Consider the following 19,450-nt stretch of genomic DNA (forward strand, 5'->3'; position numbering starts at 1 on the left):
AGATGTGATCCTACAGAGGTGCATAAGACTGCGATAGGTACAGAAACACCCTAAAAATTATTTAAAACTAAAAAGTGAGAGTAGAACAAGAGAATGCAGGTTCAAAACAGTAAATTGCCATTCCAAATATTTAAATAAATGCTGGAAATCTTCTGTAGGATTGGCAGTATCTATGGAGAGAGGAACCGTGTTAAAGGTTTAGGTCCATGACCTTTCATCAGTACTGCCTTTTTCATCCAATTATCTCACTATCTTCAGCAACAGCTTGTGCAAAAAATGTGAGGTACAAAAAAAATGTAAAAAGGCCAAATAAAATATTGCTTCAAATATATTGGCCAGGGATATTCATTATTGACGTTTTTTATTAAACTAATTTGAGATTTTGAAGAAATCTGATGGGATGAATGTTTTTATTTGTCCCTCCTTCTTTTTTCTTTGATCCTGATGCTTTCTTTGTTCTTTAACCACATCTAAGCCATGTTTCATTTTGCAACCAGATAAATCCATTTTAAGCCTTAACTTTATTCCGGAAAGAAGTCGAGAGTCCTGATCCCAGAGGTGATCTGTCTCACAGTTTAAGCTTCAGATAGTCCTGATTCCAGAGATAATCCATCCCATATTTTAGCTGCCAGAGTGTAAAGAATGTGTTCTGTGTTTTCATCCGAATCCTGAATTTGTTCGTTGCTGAACCCAAGTCCTGACCTTGCTAAGCCTCTATTTCACATTTTATTTGCGTTCCTGGAGAAAGTCCACTTAAATCCATCTAGGTTACTGATTTGCCCACTGCAGGTACTAGTTTGATAAAATCAGAGTTTCCTTTCTTCAGCTCCCTCCTCCCACCCATCACCCCCCCCCCCCCCCCCCACTCCATTTAAACTACAGGCAAAGGCAGTCTGAGTGTTGCTAAAAGACTGCATGAGTGTGACTATCAAGAAGGAACAGGACAGAGAAAGAAGCTTTTGTTATGGGGAGCAGCTTCATTATCATGAGAACAACGAGGCTGCTGAGATATCAATACTGGCTTCACACGACCTGAGTGTTTACAGTGGGGAAACTCTGGTATGAAAGTGATATGAAACCCAACTCTGAAGAGGTAAGTTTTCCTTTCAGTTCAGTTGGTTTAAATTTACCAACTTTACTGGTGATGCCTCAAAATTAGTCTCTCAAATATTATGTTGTGAACAGAACATTAGCATCCACACCACTCTGATGTCCTAACCAAGGCATGCCTGCAGAATAGTCTATTTAATTACCAGCTTTCATCCTGTGTGCTGGGTACCGCACAGAGTGAGAGCATGGGTTTGAGTCAGATTCGGTGCATATAGTCGTTCAAGCCACTCTGTCATCAGGCTTTGATTCCAAAGTCTCACCAAAATTTGGAACAAATCGTAGTGCACATCTGTAGTGCATGCTGGAAGTATTTTTCATCTATTAAAGTTGAAATGATACCAGAAAACCATGTTTTGTCAATTGAGGTTCGATTCCAGAGTGAGTCCATAATTCTGGTCAGAAGAAATGATCCATAATCTATTACTTGAGCCAAGGGTGTGACAACTGAAGAAGTCTGTGTATTTATTCCAGCCCATGAAGTGAATCCAGGCCATATGTTTGCATTGACTATTTTGGTGTCATGTTTCCCCTCCAGTTAGGTAGATTAATTCATGTGCCGGTTCTCAGCCTCGGGTGCTTTCAATCATGTAGACAGTCTGCGTACTTCACAGTTTTATGCTCGACTCCGATCCCATCTATGATATTGGTCTCAGTTCTATAGTTAGTTGATCTATACCACGTTTTAGCCATGATCTAGGAGCTTGATAACTTCATGAAACCATGCTGGCTCCATTCAGTTCAATCCAATAAATACTCCACCACATGTTTTAATTGTGATCTGAACCTGTTCTGCGCTTTATTCCTGGTTGTGGTGTATCTGTACTCGATAATGCTCTGCCCTGTACCACCACCTACCCCAAGTGCGTTCTTCTATGTATCTGTTCGGGTTCATTAGGTGTACTTGTTTGATTATAAATGCAAATATATTTAAGTGTAGTTTACATTGGATTAAGCCTCGGGCCTCTTGTGTAATAGATATTACCATTGGGACGTTAAAAAAATAATGTTTTCATACTTACAGGGTAAAGTCGGGGGTGGGGGGGGGGGGGGCGACTCTTACACCTTGGCCACAGCAAATGTATTCAGATATATTAGTTTTTATCATATCCTATGTGCTTTGTTTCAGTCTGAATAACTTAAGTGGGTAACAAGAACTTGCATTTATATAGCAGCATTAGCATAACATTTCCCAAGATGCGTCACAGGCGGTCTTTTCACAGTGACTTCATTGAAGCCTACTTGTGACAATAAGCGATTATTATTATTATGTGACACTGAACCACATAAGGCAATATTAGTGTAGATGGCCCAAAAGATGGTCCGAAGAGGTAGATTTTAAGTGGCATCTTAAAGGAGAAAAGAAAGATAGAGATGTAGAGTGGTTGAGACAGAGAATTTCAGAGCTTAGGGCATAGACAGCTGAGGGCTTATCCACCAATGGTACAATTAAAATTGGGGATGCTCAAAAGGCCAAAATATCCTGAGGAGATTGCAGACATAAGGCGGGGGGAGGGATTCTCCGATGCCCGATGCCGATATTGTAATCGGCGATTTGGCGGATAATCAGTTTTTACAACCGAATCGGGGGTGACGCCTGTTTTCGCACGCTCCGCCTCATTCAAAACGGCATCAAAGAACAAAGAACAAAGAAAAATACAGCACAGGAACAGGCCCTTCGGCCCTCCAAGTCTGTGCTGACCATGCTACCCGTCTAAACTAAAATCTTCTACACTACCTGGGTCCGTATCCCTCTATTCCCATCCTATTCGTGTATTTGTCAAGATGCCCCTTAAATGTCACTATTGCCCCTGTTTCCACCACCTCCTCTGGCAGCAAGTTCCAGGCACCCACTACCCTCTGTGTAAAAAGATTTGCCTCGTACATCTCCTCTAAACCTTGCTCCACGCACCTTAAACCTATGCCCCCTAGTAATTGACCCCTCTACCCTGGGAAAAAGCCTCTGACTATCCATTCTGTCTATGTCCCTCATACGCGTCATCAGGGAGTATGCCGCGCGCCATTGGGACGGCTTCAGGACATCACCTGAAGGCCCTCCCTCGATGCTTCGCCCCCGATGGGCCAAGTTTCCGATGGCGCAGTTCACAGCTCTCAGTTTTCGTTAACCTCTCCTGGCAGCTGCGGACTGTGTCCAGCGGCGCCACAGTCGGGAGGGAGCCATGCCGCTGGCCAGGGGGGGCTTCAGCGAGGGCTGGGGGGACTAGTGGGGTGTGGTCCAGGGGTGGTGAGGGGGGTCCAGGGGGGGACTGTCTGGCAGGTCGGGTCCGCATGCGGTCAACGCCATGTTGTACGGCGCGACAGCTGCAGGTCGTCGCCGTGCACATGCACGGCCACGGACCCGGCCATTCTTCGGCCATTTTTGGCACTGAAGCCGGGAGTTTTACCCAGCGCCACTGCTAGTCCCTCACTGGTCCCGGAAATTGATGACGGTTTGGGGTCAATTTTGGCATCGTAAAACTCCACTGCTTCCACGTCGGCGTCGGCACTTGGCCTCAAAATTGGAGAATCCAGCCCAAGTACTTTGATTCTCTGTTTCTTCACGCAGGTGGGTTTCTCCATTCCCACTGTAGTCAGTGGAGATTTGTCTGAGCACCAAATTCTCCATCCTCTCTGGCAGCGGTAGAGAGGCAGACTCACAGTGGAGAATCCCACCCAAGGACTTCAGCAACATCATCCAACATGGGATGAGGCCATGGAAGGATTTGGAAACAGCATGGCAGCACGGTGTCACAGTGGTTGGCATTGCTGCCTCACAGCCCCAGGGACCCGAGTTCAATTCCAGCCTTGGCTGACTCTCTGTGTGGAGTTTGGATTGGATTGGATTTGTTTATTGTCACGTGTACCAAGGTACAGTGAAAAGTATTTTTCTGCAAGCAGCTCAACAGATCATTAAGTACATGGGAAAAAAAGGAAGAAAAGAAAATACATAATAGGGCAACACAAGGTACACAATGTAACTACATAAGCACCGGCATCAGGTGAAGCATACACGGTGCAGTGTTAATGAGGTCAGTCCATAAGAGGGTCATTTAGGAGTCTGGTAACAGCGGGGAAGAAGCTGTTTTTGAGTCTGTTTGTGCGTGTTCTCAGACTTCTGTATCTCCTGCCTGTTGGAAGAAGTTGAAAGAGTGAGTAAGCCAGGTGGGAGGGGTCTTTGATTATGCTGCCCGCTTTCCCCAGGCAGCGGGATGTGTAGATGGAGTCAATGGATGGGAGGCAGGTTCGTGTGATGGACTGGGCGGTGCTCATGACTCTCTGAAGTTTCTTGCATTGCTGGGCTGAGGAGTTGCCATACCAGGCTGTGATGCAGCCAGATAGGATGCTTTCTATGGTGCATCTGTAAAAGTTGGTAAGGGTTAATGTGGACATGCCAAATTTCCTTAGTTTCCTGAGTAAGTATAGGTGCTGTTGTGCTTTCTTGGTGGTCAACGTGGGTGGACCAGAACAGATTTTTGGAGATTGCACTCCTAGAAATTTGAAACTGCTAACCATCTCCACCTCAGCCCCGTTGATGCTGACAGGGGTGTTTACAGTACTTTGCTTCCTGACGTCAATCACCAGCTCTTTAGTTTTGCTGGCATTGAGGGATATATTGTTGCCGCTGCACCACTCCACTAGGTTCTCTATCTCCCTCCTTATTCTGACTCACTGTTATTCGAGATCCGGCCCACTGTGGTCGTATCATCAGCAAAAATGTGGATGGAGTTGGAACCAAATTTTGCCACGTAGCCATGTGTGAACAAGGAGTAGAGTAGGGGGCTAAGTACGCAGCCTTGCGAGGTCCAAGTATTGAGGTCTATTGTGGAGGAGGTGGTGTTGTTCATTCTTATTGATTGTGGTCTGTTGGTCAGAAAATTGAGGTTCCAGCTGCAGAGTGGGGAGCTTTGATATGAGCTTGCCTGGGATTATGGTTAAAGGCAGAACTGTAGTCAATAAATAGGAGTCTGATGTAGGAGTCCTTGTTGTCGAGATGCTCTGGGGATGAGTGTAGGGCCAGGGAAATGGCGTCTGCTGTGGACCGGTTACGACGGTATGCGAATTGCAGTGTATCAAGGCATTCTGGGAGTATGGAGGTGATGTGCTTCATGATCAACCTCTCGAAGCACTTCATTACGACTGAAGTCAGGGCCACCAGACAGTAGTCATTGAGACACGTTGGCTGGTTCTTCTTTGGCACTGGTATGATGGTGGTCTTCTTGAAGCAGGTGGGACCCTCGGAGTGGAGTAGGGACAGGTTAAAGATGTCCGCGAACATCTCTGCCAGCTGGTCCGTGCAGGCTCTGAGTGCACGACCAAGGATCCTGTCCGGGCCCGTCGCTTTCCGAGGGTTCACTTTCAGGAAGGCCGATCTGACTTCGGAAACTGTGATGGTGGGTATGGGTGAATTATGGGTTGCTGGGGCACTCGATAGCGGGTTGTTGGTTACCTGCTCGAACCGAGCATAGAACGTATTGAGTTCATCGGGGGGAGGTGTTCTGCTGCCGGAGATACTGCTCAGCTTCGCTTTGTAGCCCGTTATGTTGTTTAGTCCTTGCCACAACCGCCGAGAGTCTGTCTGTGACTCTTGCTTGGTTTGATATTCTCTCTTGGCATCTCGGATGGCTTTGCGGAGGTCGTACCTGGATTTCTTGTATAGGTCAGGGTTGTCTGACTTGAGCTCCTCAGATCTGTCCTTCAGTAGGGAGTCAATCTCGTGATTGAGCCATGGTTTCCGGTTGGGGAACGTACGTATTGCTTTCTTTGGCACAAATTCGTCCACACATTTGCTGATGAAGTCTGTGACGATGGTGGCATACTCATTTAAGTTGATCGCTGAGTTCTTAAATATGGACCAATCCACTGTCTCTAAGCAGTCACGTAAGAGCTCTTCTGTTTCCTCAGACCAGCACTGCACAACCTTTTTAGTTTGCACATTTTTCCAGTATCTGCGTGGGTTTCCTCTGGGTGGTCCGGCTTCCTCCCATATTCCAAAAATGTGCAGATTAGGTGGATTTGCCATGATCAATGCGAGAGGTTGCGGGGATACAGCAGGGAAGTGGGCCTCCTTCAGAGGATTGGTGCAGACCTGATGGGCCAAATGGCCTCCTTTTACACTGGAGGGAAAACAAGGATAGAAATTGTAAAATTGCTTAAAGCCATTGGTGAAAGGGATTTGTTGCGATTAAGGACATGGGCAGAATAATGTTTGATGGTCAAGTTTATAGAGGATGGAATGTGAGAAGCCAGTTAGGAAACCTTTTGGAATAGTCCAATTTAGAGGTAACAATGACATGGATGAGGGTTCTAAGTGCAGAGGAGCTGAGGTGAGGCAGAGTTGCGCGATGTCGCAGAGGTGGAAGTAAGCACTCTTACTGATGAGACACATATGTGATTAGTAGCTCATCTCAGGGTCAACGGTGACACCAAAGTTGCAACTGGCTGGCGCAGTCCTAACTAGTTGCCAGGGGGTGAGAATGTAGTTTGTACTGGAGACCTTTTGATCTTCCCAATATTTCATTGGAGGAACATTTCTGCTTATCCCATACTGTCAGATAAGCAGTCTGATAATTTGGCAACAGTGGAGGAGTTGGGATAGCTGGTGGTGAGGTAGAGCTAAGTATCATCAGCATATATGTGGAAGCTAACACTGTGCCTTCAGTGTTGGTGCTGAAGGGCAGCATATAGATGAGAAATAGGACAGAGTCAAGGATCGAACCTTGGGGAACAGTAGAGGTAATAGCATGGGAGCATGAAGAGAAGTCATTGCAAGTGATATTCTGTCTATGATTAGATAGCTAAGAATGGAGGAACTTGGAGAGGAAAGGGAGGTTGGAGATGGGGTGGTAGTTCGCAAAGCTTTGGGTCGTTCCCACTAGTCACTATTTAGCATTACACATCAGCTATCAGCCTTGTTTACTTATTCAAGTCCGACAACGGGTTTTCAACCGACAACTTTCTGAGTTAGAGAAAGAACCCAGCCAGCTGAGGCAGGTTGACACCACTGCCAGTCCAGTTTATTTGGAGGTACTCCATCCCAGGTTTTAGTCTTGCTCCAACAGAGTTGGTCTGCAGAGATCTCAGGTAAGGCAGAAATTCCTCTACACAGAAGAATCTGCTTTCATTTTGCTCTGTGTAATAAGAGCTCACACATTCCCACCCTCCTCCCCATCAACTCCTAACACAAACACACACATATAAACATACACACACCAAATTGGTGTTGGGAAAAGAGGACGCTATGCCATATTTAAACTCCAGGCTTGTAGAGCCACAATAACCCATGTTATGGCACCCTAACTGTAGATATTTCAGATAAGCTTCTTAATTAAACTTTTGCAGACTTGATGTGCCTGATGTTGTAGTAACCCAGAACTGAAGTCACATTTATTCATTTTTGGGCTTGATATTTATATTTGGTACTGTTACTTTTTTTAATATCCCTGTTGTACTTTTATTGTTATCCTCTCGCTGCCCTGTGTGTTTGTCCCATATTTACAGCTATTGCATATCATGATACATGAGCTCTTGCCATTTGGCTGCCTCTTGGGCAGCACGGTAGCACAGTGGTTAGCATTGTGGCTTCACAGCGCCAGGTTTGATTCCCCGCTGGGTCACTGTCTGTGCGGAGTTTGCACGTTCTCCCCATGTCTGCGTGGGTTTCCTCCGGGTGCTCTGGTTTCCTCCCACGGTCCAAAGACGTGCTGGTTAGGTGGATTGGCCATGCTAAATTGCCAATAGTGTCCATATTGATGTTGTACCATATATACCATTATAGTTCAGTTCTTCTGTGCTTAATATCCACTCTTACAAATCTATATTATTCCAAGGGCGGGGGCAGGGCTGCTCAAAACTTCAGTGGCTTCAGCAGGACCGGAAAGTCCCGCTGGTGGGAAGGGATGGAAAATTCCACACCATGTTTCCACCAGTCGTACAGATTTGCATGATCCATTCTTTTTGCCTTGCTCGTGCGATCTGCAGTGCTCTGAATTTTTCTTTTTAGACCCGACATCTTAAAGCTCTACTGTGGATTTTAGTCCCAATCTGTCAAGTTACTTTGAGTGGAGAGCACAGAAACAGGCCATTCAGCCCAAATGGTCTATGCTGGCATTTCTGCTCCACAAGAGCCGCCCATTGTACTTCATCTAACCTTATAAGCATTTCCTTCTTTTCCTTTATGCCTCATGTGTTTATCCAGTATTTCCTTTAATGCATCCATGCGGATTGCCTCAATTACTCCTTGTGGCAGTGAGTTCCACATTCCTTCCACTTGTTGGAATGTGCCATTTCTTTTGAATTCCCATTTGGATGTTTTCTTGACTACCTTATTATTGATGGCCTTTGCAATCACTCTCTGCTGTGGGGGTTTGATACCATACTCTGTATCAATTTCTTTAGTCCTTATCTTGTAAAGATTTTTTCTTCATTAATCTAGCATTTTACCCAACTCCTGTAAAATCAATTAATTTGGTCTTCATTCTGTAAAATTCCTTAATTCTCTCTCTTCTTGACCTTAATCTTATAAAATTGCTCAGTTCATGATTTATCAACTCATTTTTTTCACCTTCTGCAGAAGGTGGTGACTTCCGCTGAGGTATGGACCAGTCATTACCAGCACTGCTCAATTGTCCTCTGATATTTGCCAGTTTTAGTGGTAAGAATACAGGAATTGTAGCAAGATAGAGCACTGGAGCCTCCTACCCACAAATTATTGGGATACACACATTTACTATCAATGATTGTTATTTTGAAATATAACTAAATAATTTCAGTAATGAAAAGTTCACTAAAATATTTTATTCAACAACAATAACATCAAGATGAAAGCAAATTACTGCAGGTGCTGGAACCTGGAACACAAACAGAAAAAAGTAGACAATCTCAGCAGGCCTGGCAGCATCTGTGTGAAGAGAAGGGAGTTAACGTTCCGGGTCTGGATAACTCTTTGCCAAAGTTCAACAACATCAAGTTGCATTCGTTTGGTGCTTTAACACAGCTTATTGATTGCAGGGATTGAAACGTGGAATTCTGGGAAAGCTGGGTATGGATTTGGAGGCAATGACAGATTTGAGGACTTAAGAGAGGAAAGGGAGGTTGTAGAGGGGGGTGGAGGGGAAGTGGCAGTTTGTAGCAATGGAGAAATCAACAGTTGTTTTTTTTGAGGAGAGAGGTTATTCCTACTTTGATGAAGTAGGGCAGTGGCAGGGGTGGGGTGGGCAGTGCCCGAGGAGATAGAACCGTGAAGAATATTAGGTAACGTGGAAGCCAACCTGGACAGTGGCTCAGTGGAAATAGGGTTGAAGTAGCAAGAGGTGGGTTTCATGGACAAGATGAGCTCAGAGAGGGCATGAGGGACAATAGGAGAGTAACTGGAGAAAGCAGCATGGTCAGAACTTAGGTGGGGAGAGCCTTACAGAAAGTTAGTTCCTGTGGGCAAGGGTAAGAGAGGGAAGAGGCAGAGCCAGCTGCTTGGATGGCTTCAATCTTAATGACAAAGAAGCGCGTGAAACCTTGCATTTGTTGTTGAAGGTGAGGGCGGAGGATGGTGTTGGATTTTTGTTGCATTGATCACACTCATGCAGAGTACAGTGCCCAGAATAACAGTTTGTGATCAGTACAGGGTAGGGTTTCATAGCTATTCGCAGAGCAAGCTGGGAACAAGCGGCAAATTCCTTTCCTGCATTGACGTAATCAATATGATTAATACCGATAATCTGTTTCACAAAGGAAAGGTGGCATCTTCTGATGGAAGTACTGAATAGCTCTGGGTGCTCTCCCCTTGCCTGCTCATTGATCTGCAAACTCATGCTTTTCCTTTCCCCGTCTATGGAGGAAATTTAAAAGAATCTTCTCTGACTGGACACTGCTGCAATTTGTACAGAAACCAACTGGTGTTCTGCTTTTGAAGCACGCCTGTTTAAAAATTAGAGTTTTAAATATTTGAATTAAGCAGAGCATATTGTTGATTGTAAGACCAGCTGGGATGTTATGAATTCAATAGCAGGAATCGGCTGTGGTTCAGTTAGTAGCACACTTATCAGAGTCAAAGGTTTTGTGCTAAGTCCCAATCAAGAGATTTGAGTGCAAAAATCTAGGCCAGGACTCCAGTGCAGTGCTGAGGCATTACTACACTGTCAAAGGTGCCTCTTTTCAGGTGGAGATGCTAAACTGAGAATTTTCCTGTTCTCTAAGACCACATGAATCTATTTCAAAGAAGAGCAGAGGAATTATTCCAGTATCCTGACCAATAGCGCGGGTTTCCTCGGGGTGCTCCGGTTTCCTCCCACAGTCCAAAGATGTGCGGGTTAGGTGGATTGGCCATGCTAAATTGCCCTTAGTGTGGGTGGGGTTACTGGGTAATGGAGATAGGGTGGATGTGTGGGCTTGGATCGGGTGCTCTTTCCAAGAGCCAGTGCAGACTCGATGGGCCGAATGGCCTCCTTCTGCACTGTAAATTCTATGAAAATATTTATCCCTTAATCAGAATCATTAAAAGCCGATTATCTGGTAGTTACCATATTGCTGTTTGTGGGAGCTTGCTTTGTGAATGCTATGATTCCTACAACAGTGACTAAACTTCAAAGGCGGTTCATTTTCTGTAAAAATGTTTAACGTTCTCTGTAAATGGAAATCTTTCTTTTATAAACACAGTCTTCTCACCGGTACTTTTAAGTATTCAGAACACCAATTTTAAACAGGAATGCCTTTAAAGTGCTTTTGGCTGGAATGCGTACAGCTGGTTTTACAGTTTACAGCATACTCTTCTTGCTGTCAGTGATGTTCAAATATTGAGATATTTTCCTGAGTTAAAAGATCTTTTGAGTGGAATAACATACGATCAATGCAGATATGTTAATCAGTTACTATTACGGCCAAATATGCGCCTACCCAAATCAATCAATATGACCACAATCCACTCTACACCTTCAGTCACTCTTACTTCTTTCTGCTTCAAATGTCTGACTAGATCCAATAAATATTCTAATTAATTATGTTGCTGAATTTAAAGATCCATTTTAATGTGCCAATATTTTCCCTTACCTTTTCTCCCCAAATCTTTCTCCCCCCTCTTTTCTTAGTTACATCCAGGGAAGCCATGATGTAGAAATGCCGGTGTTGGACTGGGTTGGGCACAGTAAGAAGTCTTACAATACCAGGTTAAAGTCCAACAGGTTAGGGCAGTAGGGTGGCACAGTGGTAGCACTGCAGTCTCACGGCGCCGAGGTCCCAGGTTCGATCCCAGCTCTGGGTCACTGACCGTGTGGAGTTTGCACATTCTCCCCGTGTTTGCGTGGGTTTCACCCCCACAACCCAAAGATGTGCAGGCTAGGTGGATTGAAAATGCAAAATTGCCCCTTAATTGGAAAAATGAATTGGGTACTCTAAATTTATTTTTAAAAAGTCCAACAGGTTTGTTTGGAATCACTAGGTTTCAGAGCGCAGCTCCTTCATCAGTTGTACTTGGGCACTCACCTGATGAAGGAGCTGTGCTCCGAAAGCTAGTGATTCCAAACAAACCTGTTGGACTTTAACCTGGTGTTGTAAGACATTCAGGGCAGTCTTTAATTGCTTTGAAAAGTCCCTTGGGAACTTCCTGTAGTTGAGGAAGGGCTGCACTAAATACTTCTGACTCGCTGATGTTGGTTCATCTGAACTAATTGATGAGTGCCCAAATACAATAACTACCTGGTGATCAATCACTTAGCTGTTTTTATCCTGGTGCGATTACAAGAGAACGAGCCACAGATGAACGTGTTGAAAGAATTGGATCTCTCTTTGTATATTTTACTAAGTTCCCCAACTTGATAAATGCTTCAGATTTGACCTTAAAGAATGGTTGAATCCTGTTGACTATAGTGATAAGGGAGGGTCTGATTGTTTTGCTTCCATCTGAACTTGGTGTTTAAAGAGGCAGGGCTGCACCTGATGGCCATTCACCCAGGCTTCTCCTCAGGCTGTTGACTGCACATAGCACATATTTAGAACCTTTCTGCTCATTAAAGATCAGAAATAAAATGCTGCAGATGCTGGAAGCCTGAATTCAAAACAGAAAATGCTGGAGCTACTCAGGAGGTCAGACAGCATCTGTGGAGAGAGAAACAGAGTTAGCGAGCGGGATTTACCGACCACCCCACCGCGTGTTTTCCGGTGACAGCCCACCATTGGAATCTACCGAACCCGCCGTAGTCAATGGAATTTCCTGGCAGAAGCACCCCTCATCGCCAGGAAATCCATGCGTGGGACCAGAATTTCCCGCGTGAACACTCAGTAAATGCCACCCAACATTTCAGGACCATGAGTTTTCGTCAGAAGGCTTTCTGTTGTCGTTACTGCTCGCTGGGTGTCTGTGAATTAAAGCAATTAAACGGGTGGAAATTTTAAATCTCACCAAAGAAGATGATCATAGTAACTTGCAGACACCATGATATAGTGAGGGATGAGAGGTGCAAGCTGTTCTACAATCCTACTCAAACTGGTCATTCCTCTGGACAACAGAATAACCCCATAGTGGTACTTTGTTGGTCCCAGGCTCCAGATAAATCAGGAAATATGGAGGGAACTATGGAGCAAAGCTGAAAAATGCCTCTCTGCTATCCAGTGCACAGTGCTGCTATTTGTATGTTGCCTGACTGAGCATAACTATAAGTGTCTCCACACAGTTTACACAAACATCTCTGTATCTGGGTCTTTGAGAGGCCCAACTGAGAATTCTCTCTACTTTGCTCCAGAATTGGGACAAAATGCTGTGACAATTGAATGTTGGCACAGGCGCCGAAAACCTCCAAACTGACTCGCTGCTGGGATTTTCCGCTCCAGGTGAAAGTGAATGGAGTTTTGGCTGGAACCCAAATTCTCACTTGCAGCGGGCAGCAACAGATGAGATTGAAGAATCCCGCCCAGAGGCTGAGATGGATGAGCAGGATGCTGAATAATTGAGGGTATAATTTGATTAGAGCGTCTGCAGATTTGGAACATGTTATGATCGCATGCAGAGCACACACAGTGGCCGGGGATTCAAGACCACGGCATCACATTCTGGGTGACGGGGGCAGCTTCTTCTTTCTATAAATGTTTAATACTTTGTTTACTTTGTCTAGCACTTCTTTCAATATAATATTGGCCAATCCTGTCTCCTCTACCAGTGATCTCCATATGTAATTGTCCAAAGAAATAGGGTATGTGGGAAGAGCAGACAGATCCTGTTGATGTGTGTGTGAAACCAGAATGGCATAGCGTTTAGAACTGAAAGTTACATCTCCTTGTAAGGGATTGAATGCAATTGAACCCTCAGCTCTTCATGTGTATCTGAAACCTGACCTCGAAGGCCGCGGCTATGTCATTTAATAATGGTTTTCGTGAGGACGATAGCTGCGCTGGGTCAGCAGGAAAATTGGTTGGCCCAGTCCTTTGAAGAAAATGAAGAATCAACTGGTCATAGGGCAAGTACTTTGAAATGACCTGTACAATCGGACAGCATGCTTGAAGGAGGGCCGATCTGCCAGTGTTAACTAATGCTCCTCGGACTGCTTTCAGAATCTCGAGCTGCTCCTTTTGGAGATCTGAATTGGTACATTTTATGAGGTGACAAAAAGGGCAATGTTATGAACAATCTGTCCAAAAGCACCTGCCAGTTGGGGAGAAATATATCTGTGCAGCTGATGCCGTGCTGCACAGTCAGTCCAAATAATTCAGTGGCATCACATTACTCACATTAAACTGCTCCAAATGAATTCCAAGCCGTTCTAATGTAGTGTCCAAGGCTCTCTCTCATTTGTGCTCCTTTGCTGGTATATTCACTGTCCCATCTGCTTGGATGCAGCCTAAAGTCCTTCAAGGATTAGATCCAGATGTGATATTTTCTTCAGAGCAAAGCAAATCATAATTTCAGTGCGAAATACCTTTGTCACTTTGGGGTTAACAATATTTCCTTGTTCTTAGCTGGTTCTGAAAGTGACAGTCAGCTAAAAATGCTGGTCGAGCAGATTTGAGGTAATTGTGAAGTGTCTTTTTTGCTTGCTTCTCTGTGTAGTTATACGAGATGCATACAGATGTTCATGACTGATTCCTCTGGTGACTCAGCCTCAGTGGACGTTCTGCATGTATGCCAGGAGCTCGCTTTTTTTCTGCTGAAGTTAAAGGCAATGTTCTGGCAATTGGAAGATTGGCATCTGGCTATCAAAGGCATGGCTCTTATTTAGGCTCAGCTTTAGTGTGAGGTCATTGGTTGCATCCCTTTACCTTCTGTGCACTTGTAATCGATTGGTTCACCACAATTGGGAAACTATTGATCTCTATTTGAGAGAGAACATGTTCCTCAATTGCATAGAGGGTCACCATCCCATAGGCCAGAACCAGTCTGTGTTCAGCTTTATCCAGGTTAATCTAACCCTAAAAATGTGGAAGAAATGCTGCTGGAGATAGAAAACGCCTCCAGATTTCTGAGGGTGCCATCAAAGTGGGCCATAGCAACAGCTGCACCCTCTCTCTCCTAGCCTTCAATGTGCTTCACACATTGGAATATTTAGTAGAGTTCCTGCTTTGAGTTTCTTTTTTTAAAAATAAATTTAGAGTACCCAATTATCATTTTCCGATAAAGGAGCAATTTAGCATGGCTAATCCACCTAACCTGCACATCTTTGGGTTGTGGTGGTGAAACCCATGCAAACATGGGGAGAATGTGCAAGCTCCACACAGACAGTGACCTGGGGCTGGGCTCGAACCCGGGACCTCAGCACCGTAGGCGGCATTGCTAACCACTGTGCCACCGTGCCGCCCCTGCTTTGAGTTTCTGACAGTGTAGCATGATACAAAGTAATTTATTGAGACAGATCTTGACTTGTGGGGAATAATGGTTGGTGTGGATCAATTTACATGCTTCATCATTTAGCTGACATGTTCATTGTTCATTGTCAATTGTATTCAGAGATCTGGACCAGAGCAGCAACATATTTTCGTCCTATTCTTCTTGGGACAAACCGTCTCCGAATTCTCCATAACCAATGAATGGTATAAACTCTTCTCCCCGCCCCCCCCCCCCCCCCCCCCCCCCCCCCCCGCCCCTTGGTATAATCACCATAAGAAAATAAAAGCTTATCACTGCCAGTTACCCAAGATTTGCTGAACATTTGCAGATTGTTGTTGAGACCGTGTCCTGGTGACCAGCTTTATTAAGAATGGCCGGAAAACATCCTCCAGCAGAAATATTATTGTTTATATTGTAAATATGTCTTCATCTGTCCACAGCAGAGAAGGACTTTCAATGAAACACACATCGTTGCAGCACGGGGTCATACAGAGAGGTGACTGTTGTGGTGGGAAACTATGGAAACCCCAATCAGAGCCGTGGTAGCTCTAAATTTGCTGATAGGCTCAAGAATGAGTTATCAGCAAAAAGAAGAACACCAGGCTCTGATTGGTGGATTCCCCTTTAGAGCGGCAAAACAGTTTGCCAGATGTTGAGAGGTGATGGAGACTTTGAGCAGTTCAGACATGGATCTCCTGAATCGGTGTGAAGTTTCTGAACTTTCATTGAGTAAAGGTATAAAGCAGCAGCCAGGTTTCTGGTGTTTGGTCTGCCGGGCAACCTGAGGCAAAAGTGAGGTTACAACCTAACAGTGGGGAGTAAGCCTGCAAAGTCTTCAGTGAGGCGAGGAGGAGGCACTGGCCAATGGCCGTTGTGATGTATGTAGGAATTTCAGCTGTGTTGTATTATAGATATTTGGTGCAGTAAGGGTTAAAAGCCTCAGTTAATATCTGTGTGACTGCTGCAATCATGTTTTATAAGAAATCCTACTTTGAAAGGCATTTATGTTTCGAAGTTGATGGTGCAATTAAAGCATCGTAAAAAAGCTTGGGCTAATGGAATGCTGTTTGCATTATTGGACGGAGCTAAGGCATCAGGCATTTTGCAGAAAGCAGTTCAATTGTGAGCTGAATGAAGTAGTGACCAGAAGTGAAGGACTTTGTCATCATTGCAGTTCAGTTAAAGGAGATTAACAGTCTTTAAAGCTGTGCAGATTTGTCTGAGAAGAAGAGAAGCTGAAACCAGCGGAAACAGCTTCTGGAGAAATACAGCCAGAGCCTCTGCATGGTTCTAACAGGAGTCAGATCTTGCCGTTAAAGCAGTGTCAAAAGATCTTTCTTTCTCAAAGAGCATCTCTGTAAAGCAAGTATTCCTGGGTGCCAATGGTATAATCGTGGATTGAGAACTGAGATTTTCTTTTCTTGCTGTTTAAGTGGGAATAAAGATAGCAGTTAAGGGTACTGTATTCACTGTATTGAGTAGTTTTGTATAAGGTGTGTTTGTAAGCTAGTTTCTTGTTTGATGTTAAAAATATATTAATACTGTTTTAGTAATAAAGTTTGTTTTAATATAGGGGCGAGGTTAAAACCATCTTGAAGTTGATGGTTTATTTATTTTTTCTTGGGGGGAGGTGTCATGTGAGAGTGCCTTTAAGAATTGGATGATTAAGAAATGAGCCTTTAAGAGATGAAGCTGATCAAGGGGTATTGCCGAGGTTAGTACTGTTGCCTCATAGCACCAAGGACGCGGGTTCGATCCTGGTCCCGGGTCGCTGTTCATGTTGAGTTTGCCCGTTCTCCCCGTTTGTGCATGAGTCTGAACCCTGCAACCCAAAGATGTGCAGGGTAGGTGGATTGTCCATGCTAAATTGCCCCTTAATTGGAAAAAAAGAATTGGGCAATTTATTTCTTAAAGTTTGTTTTAATATACCATATCCTTATTTCTTTGTGTAATCACTCGTGGAGCAAGATATCCTCTCACTGTCTGACAATTTTTTTTTTTAATTGGGATTTCTGTCCGGTATCCTAGTGTTATGGGAGAGATGTTTTCAGAACCCCAAAATGTATCATGGAGTCCAATCAACCCCCACCTTTAATGGATTGTTGCTTTTGAAGCACACGGCTTGTTCCCCAGGTGTAGTATTACAATTATGGACACGTGGTTTTTAAAACAAAACAATGTTTATTCCATGAACTCAAATTAACCTTTTAAATAAACATTGGACCTCTTAACACCCCTTACTTCAAAGATGACCCCGAAAATAATACAACACTACCCAATCCTGCAAACTGTTCCTTTACACATCCAAAAGTCTTAACAAATCCTTCAAACAGAAGCACATTAGATTTATATTCAATACTGAGACCTTTTTACAATTCCGATTCCACCAAAGGATTAAGAGATAGTCCTTCATGGCAGAGATCACCAGAAGTGCAGCTCACAGCCACACCCAAGCTTTCTTCAAACTGAAACTAAAACTCCCAAAAAGCAGAAGTGAGCTCAGGTCCCCCCCCCCCCCCCCCCCCACCCCACCCCCCCCCCATGACATCACTTCAGTAATATGATCAGCTTCATCTCTTAAAGGCTCATTTCTTAATCATCCAATTCTTAAAGGCACTCTCACATGACACCTCCCCCCAAGAAAAAATAAATAAACCATCAACTTCAAGATGGTTTTATTCTTCACTTTTGAACCATCCACGAAGAAATGCACACAGTAAATATACATTTTTGTTTTAAAAAACCAACACACGCAAAAAGGCAAAATAATAAAGTCCATCTTTCCAGTTCTTCTTCCTCCAACCAAAATCCTTCCATTCATCACATTTGTGACAAAGCATCGGCTATCACATTTTCCCATCCTGCCACATGCACTATTTTTAAATGAAATGGCTGTAACAATAAACTCCAGTGAAACAGCCTTGTATTGTTATTCCGGAATCGCTCCAAAAACGTCAAAGGATTATGATCAGTATATATAATGATGTCAGATGGATTGCTGGTCACATAAATGTGAAAATGTTGCAAAGCCAGCACCAAACTCAAAGTCTCCTTCTCAATCGTCGAATACTTTTTCTGGTGAGAATTCAATTTCTTTGAAAAATAACCAACAGGCCGCTCTAGCCCTTCGTCGTCGTCTTGTAGAAGCACCGCACCTATGTCTACATCACTTGCATCAACAGCCACTTTGAATGGTTTGGTATAATTTGGGATGACTAACACAGGAGCAGTGGTTAACACAGCCTTCAGGCCGTCAAATGCCTGTTGACACTCCGCTGTCCACTGGAATTTGTTACGCTTCTTGAGCAAGTCCGTCAGTGGAGCGATCACACTACTAAAATTTGGTACAAATTTCTGGTAAAATCCACTCATACCAACAAACCGTATTATTTCCCGTTGTGTTGAGGGTATCGGAAACTCCCCAATAACTTTCGTTTTCACATCCCGTAGGACTTGGGCTTTTCCAAATTTACTTTTGGCTAGGTTTATCACCAACTCCACCTCTGAAGTCGATCGAATAACTCCCTCAGATGTTTTAAATGTTCTTTCCATGTCTGGCTGAAAACTACCAGATCATCGATGTATACCGCACAATTGGGTAATCCTGAAACAACTTTGTTAGTTAATCGTTGAAATGTTGTTGGGGTGGTTTTCATGCCAAATGGCATAACTTTGAATTGGTATATACCATCTGGAGTCACAAAAGCTGAAATTTCCTTCACCCCTTCAGATAAAGGTACTTGCCAGTAACCTTTCAGTAAATCCAATTTGGAAATAAAAGCGGATTGTCCCACTTTCTCAATGCAATCCTCCAAACGTGGGATAGGATAAGAGTCCGTTCTTGTAACTGCATTAACCTTTCTGTAGTCCACACACAACCGTTGGGTACCATCTGGTTTAGGTACCATCACTATGGGTGAGCTCCATTGGCTGCAGCCCATTTCAATTATGCCATTTTTAAGCATACTCTCAATCTCTTTGTTCACCTGTGCCAATTTTAAAGGGTTAAGTCTATATGGATGTTATTTGATTGGGACAGCATTTCCCACATCTACATCATCTACAACGAAAGGGGCAGCAGGGTAGCATGGAGGGGCAGCAGGGTAGCATGGTGGTTAGCATAAATGCTTCACAGCTCCAGGGTCCCAGGTTCAATTCCCGGCTGGGTCACTGTCTGTGTGGAGTCTGCACGTCCTCCCCCTGTGTGCGTGGGTTTCCTCCGGGTGCTCCGGTTTCCTCCCACAGTCCAAAGATGTGCGGGTTAGGTGGATTGGCCATGCTAAATTGCCCGTAGTGTCCTAATAAAAGTAAGGTTAAGGGGGGGTGTTGTTGGGTTACGGGTATAGTGTGGATACGTGGGTTTGAGTGGGGTGATCATGGCTCGGCACAACATTGAGGGCCGAAGGGCCTGTTCTGTGCTGTACTGTTCTATGTTCTATGTATAGCCATTTTAGAACTTCCCAATTTATCTCCACAAACTTGCCCATGTGATATCAATAACTCTTTCAGGTCAGTCCATTTTTCCTCTGGAAGGTAACTCAA

The 19,450-nt window shown here is 44.2% G+C and overlaps 1 protein-coding gene across 1 annotated transcript in view; it reads left to right on the plus strand.

Moving 5' to 3' along the window:
- The first annotated feature begins 887 nt into the window (after positions 1-887).
- maml3 (mastermind-like transcriptional coactivator 3) overlaps positions 888-19,450 on the plus strand; it is a 631,458-nt gene continuing 612,895 nt past the window's right edge. Inside the window, exon 1 of the mRNA XM_038792474.1 lies at positions 888-1,093. Coding sequence (XP_038648402.1) covers positions 1,073-1,093 — 21 coding nt within the window. The 5' untranslated portion in view covers positions 888-1,072. The remainder of the gene's footprint in view (positions 1,094-19,450) is intronic.

Source organism: Scyliorhinus canicula, chromosome 3, assembly GCF_902713615.1.
Source record: "Scyliorhinus canicula chromosome 3, sScyCan1.1, whole genome shotgun sequence".
In the NCBI taxonomy this organism is placed as follows: domain Eukaryota; kingdom Metazoa; phylum Chordata; class Chondrichthyes; order Carcharhiniformes; family Scyliorhinidae; genus Scyliorhinus; species Scyliorhinus canicula.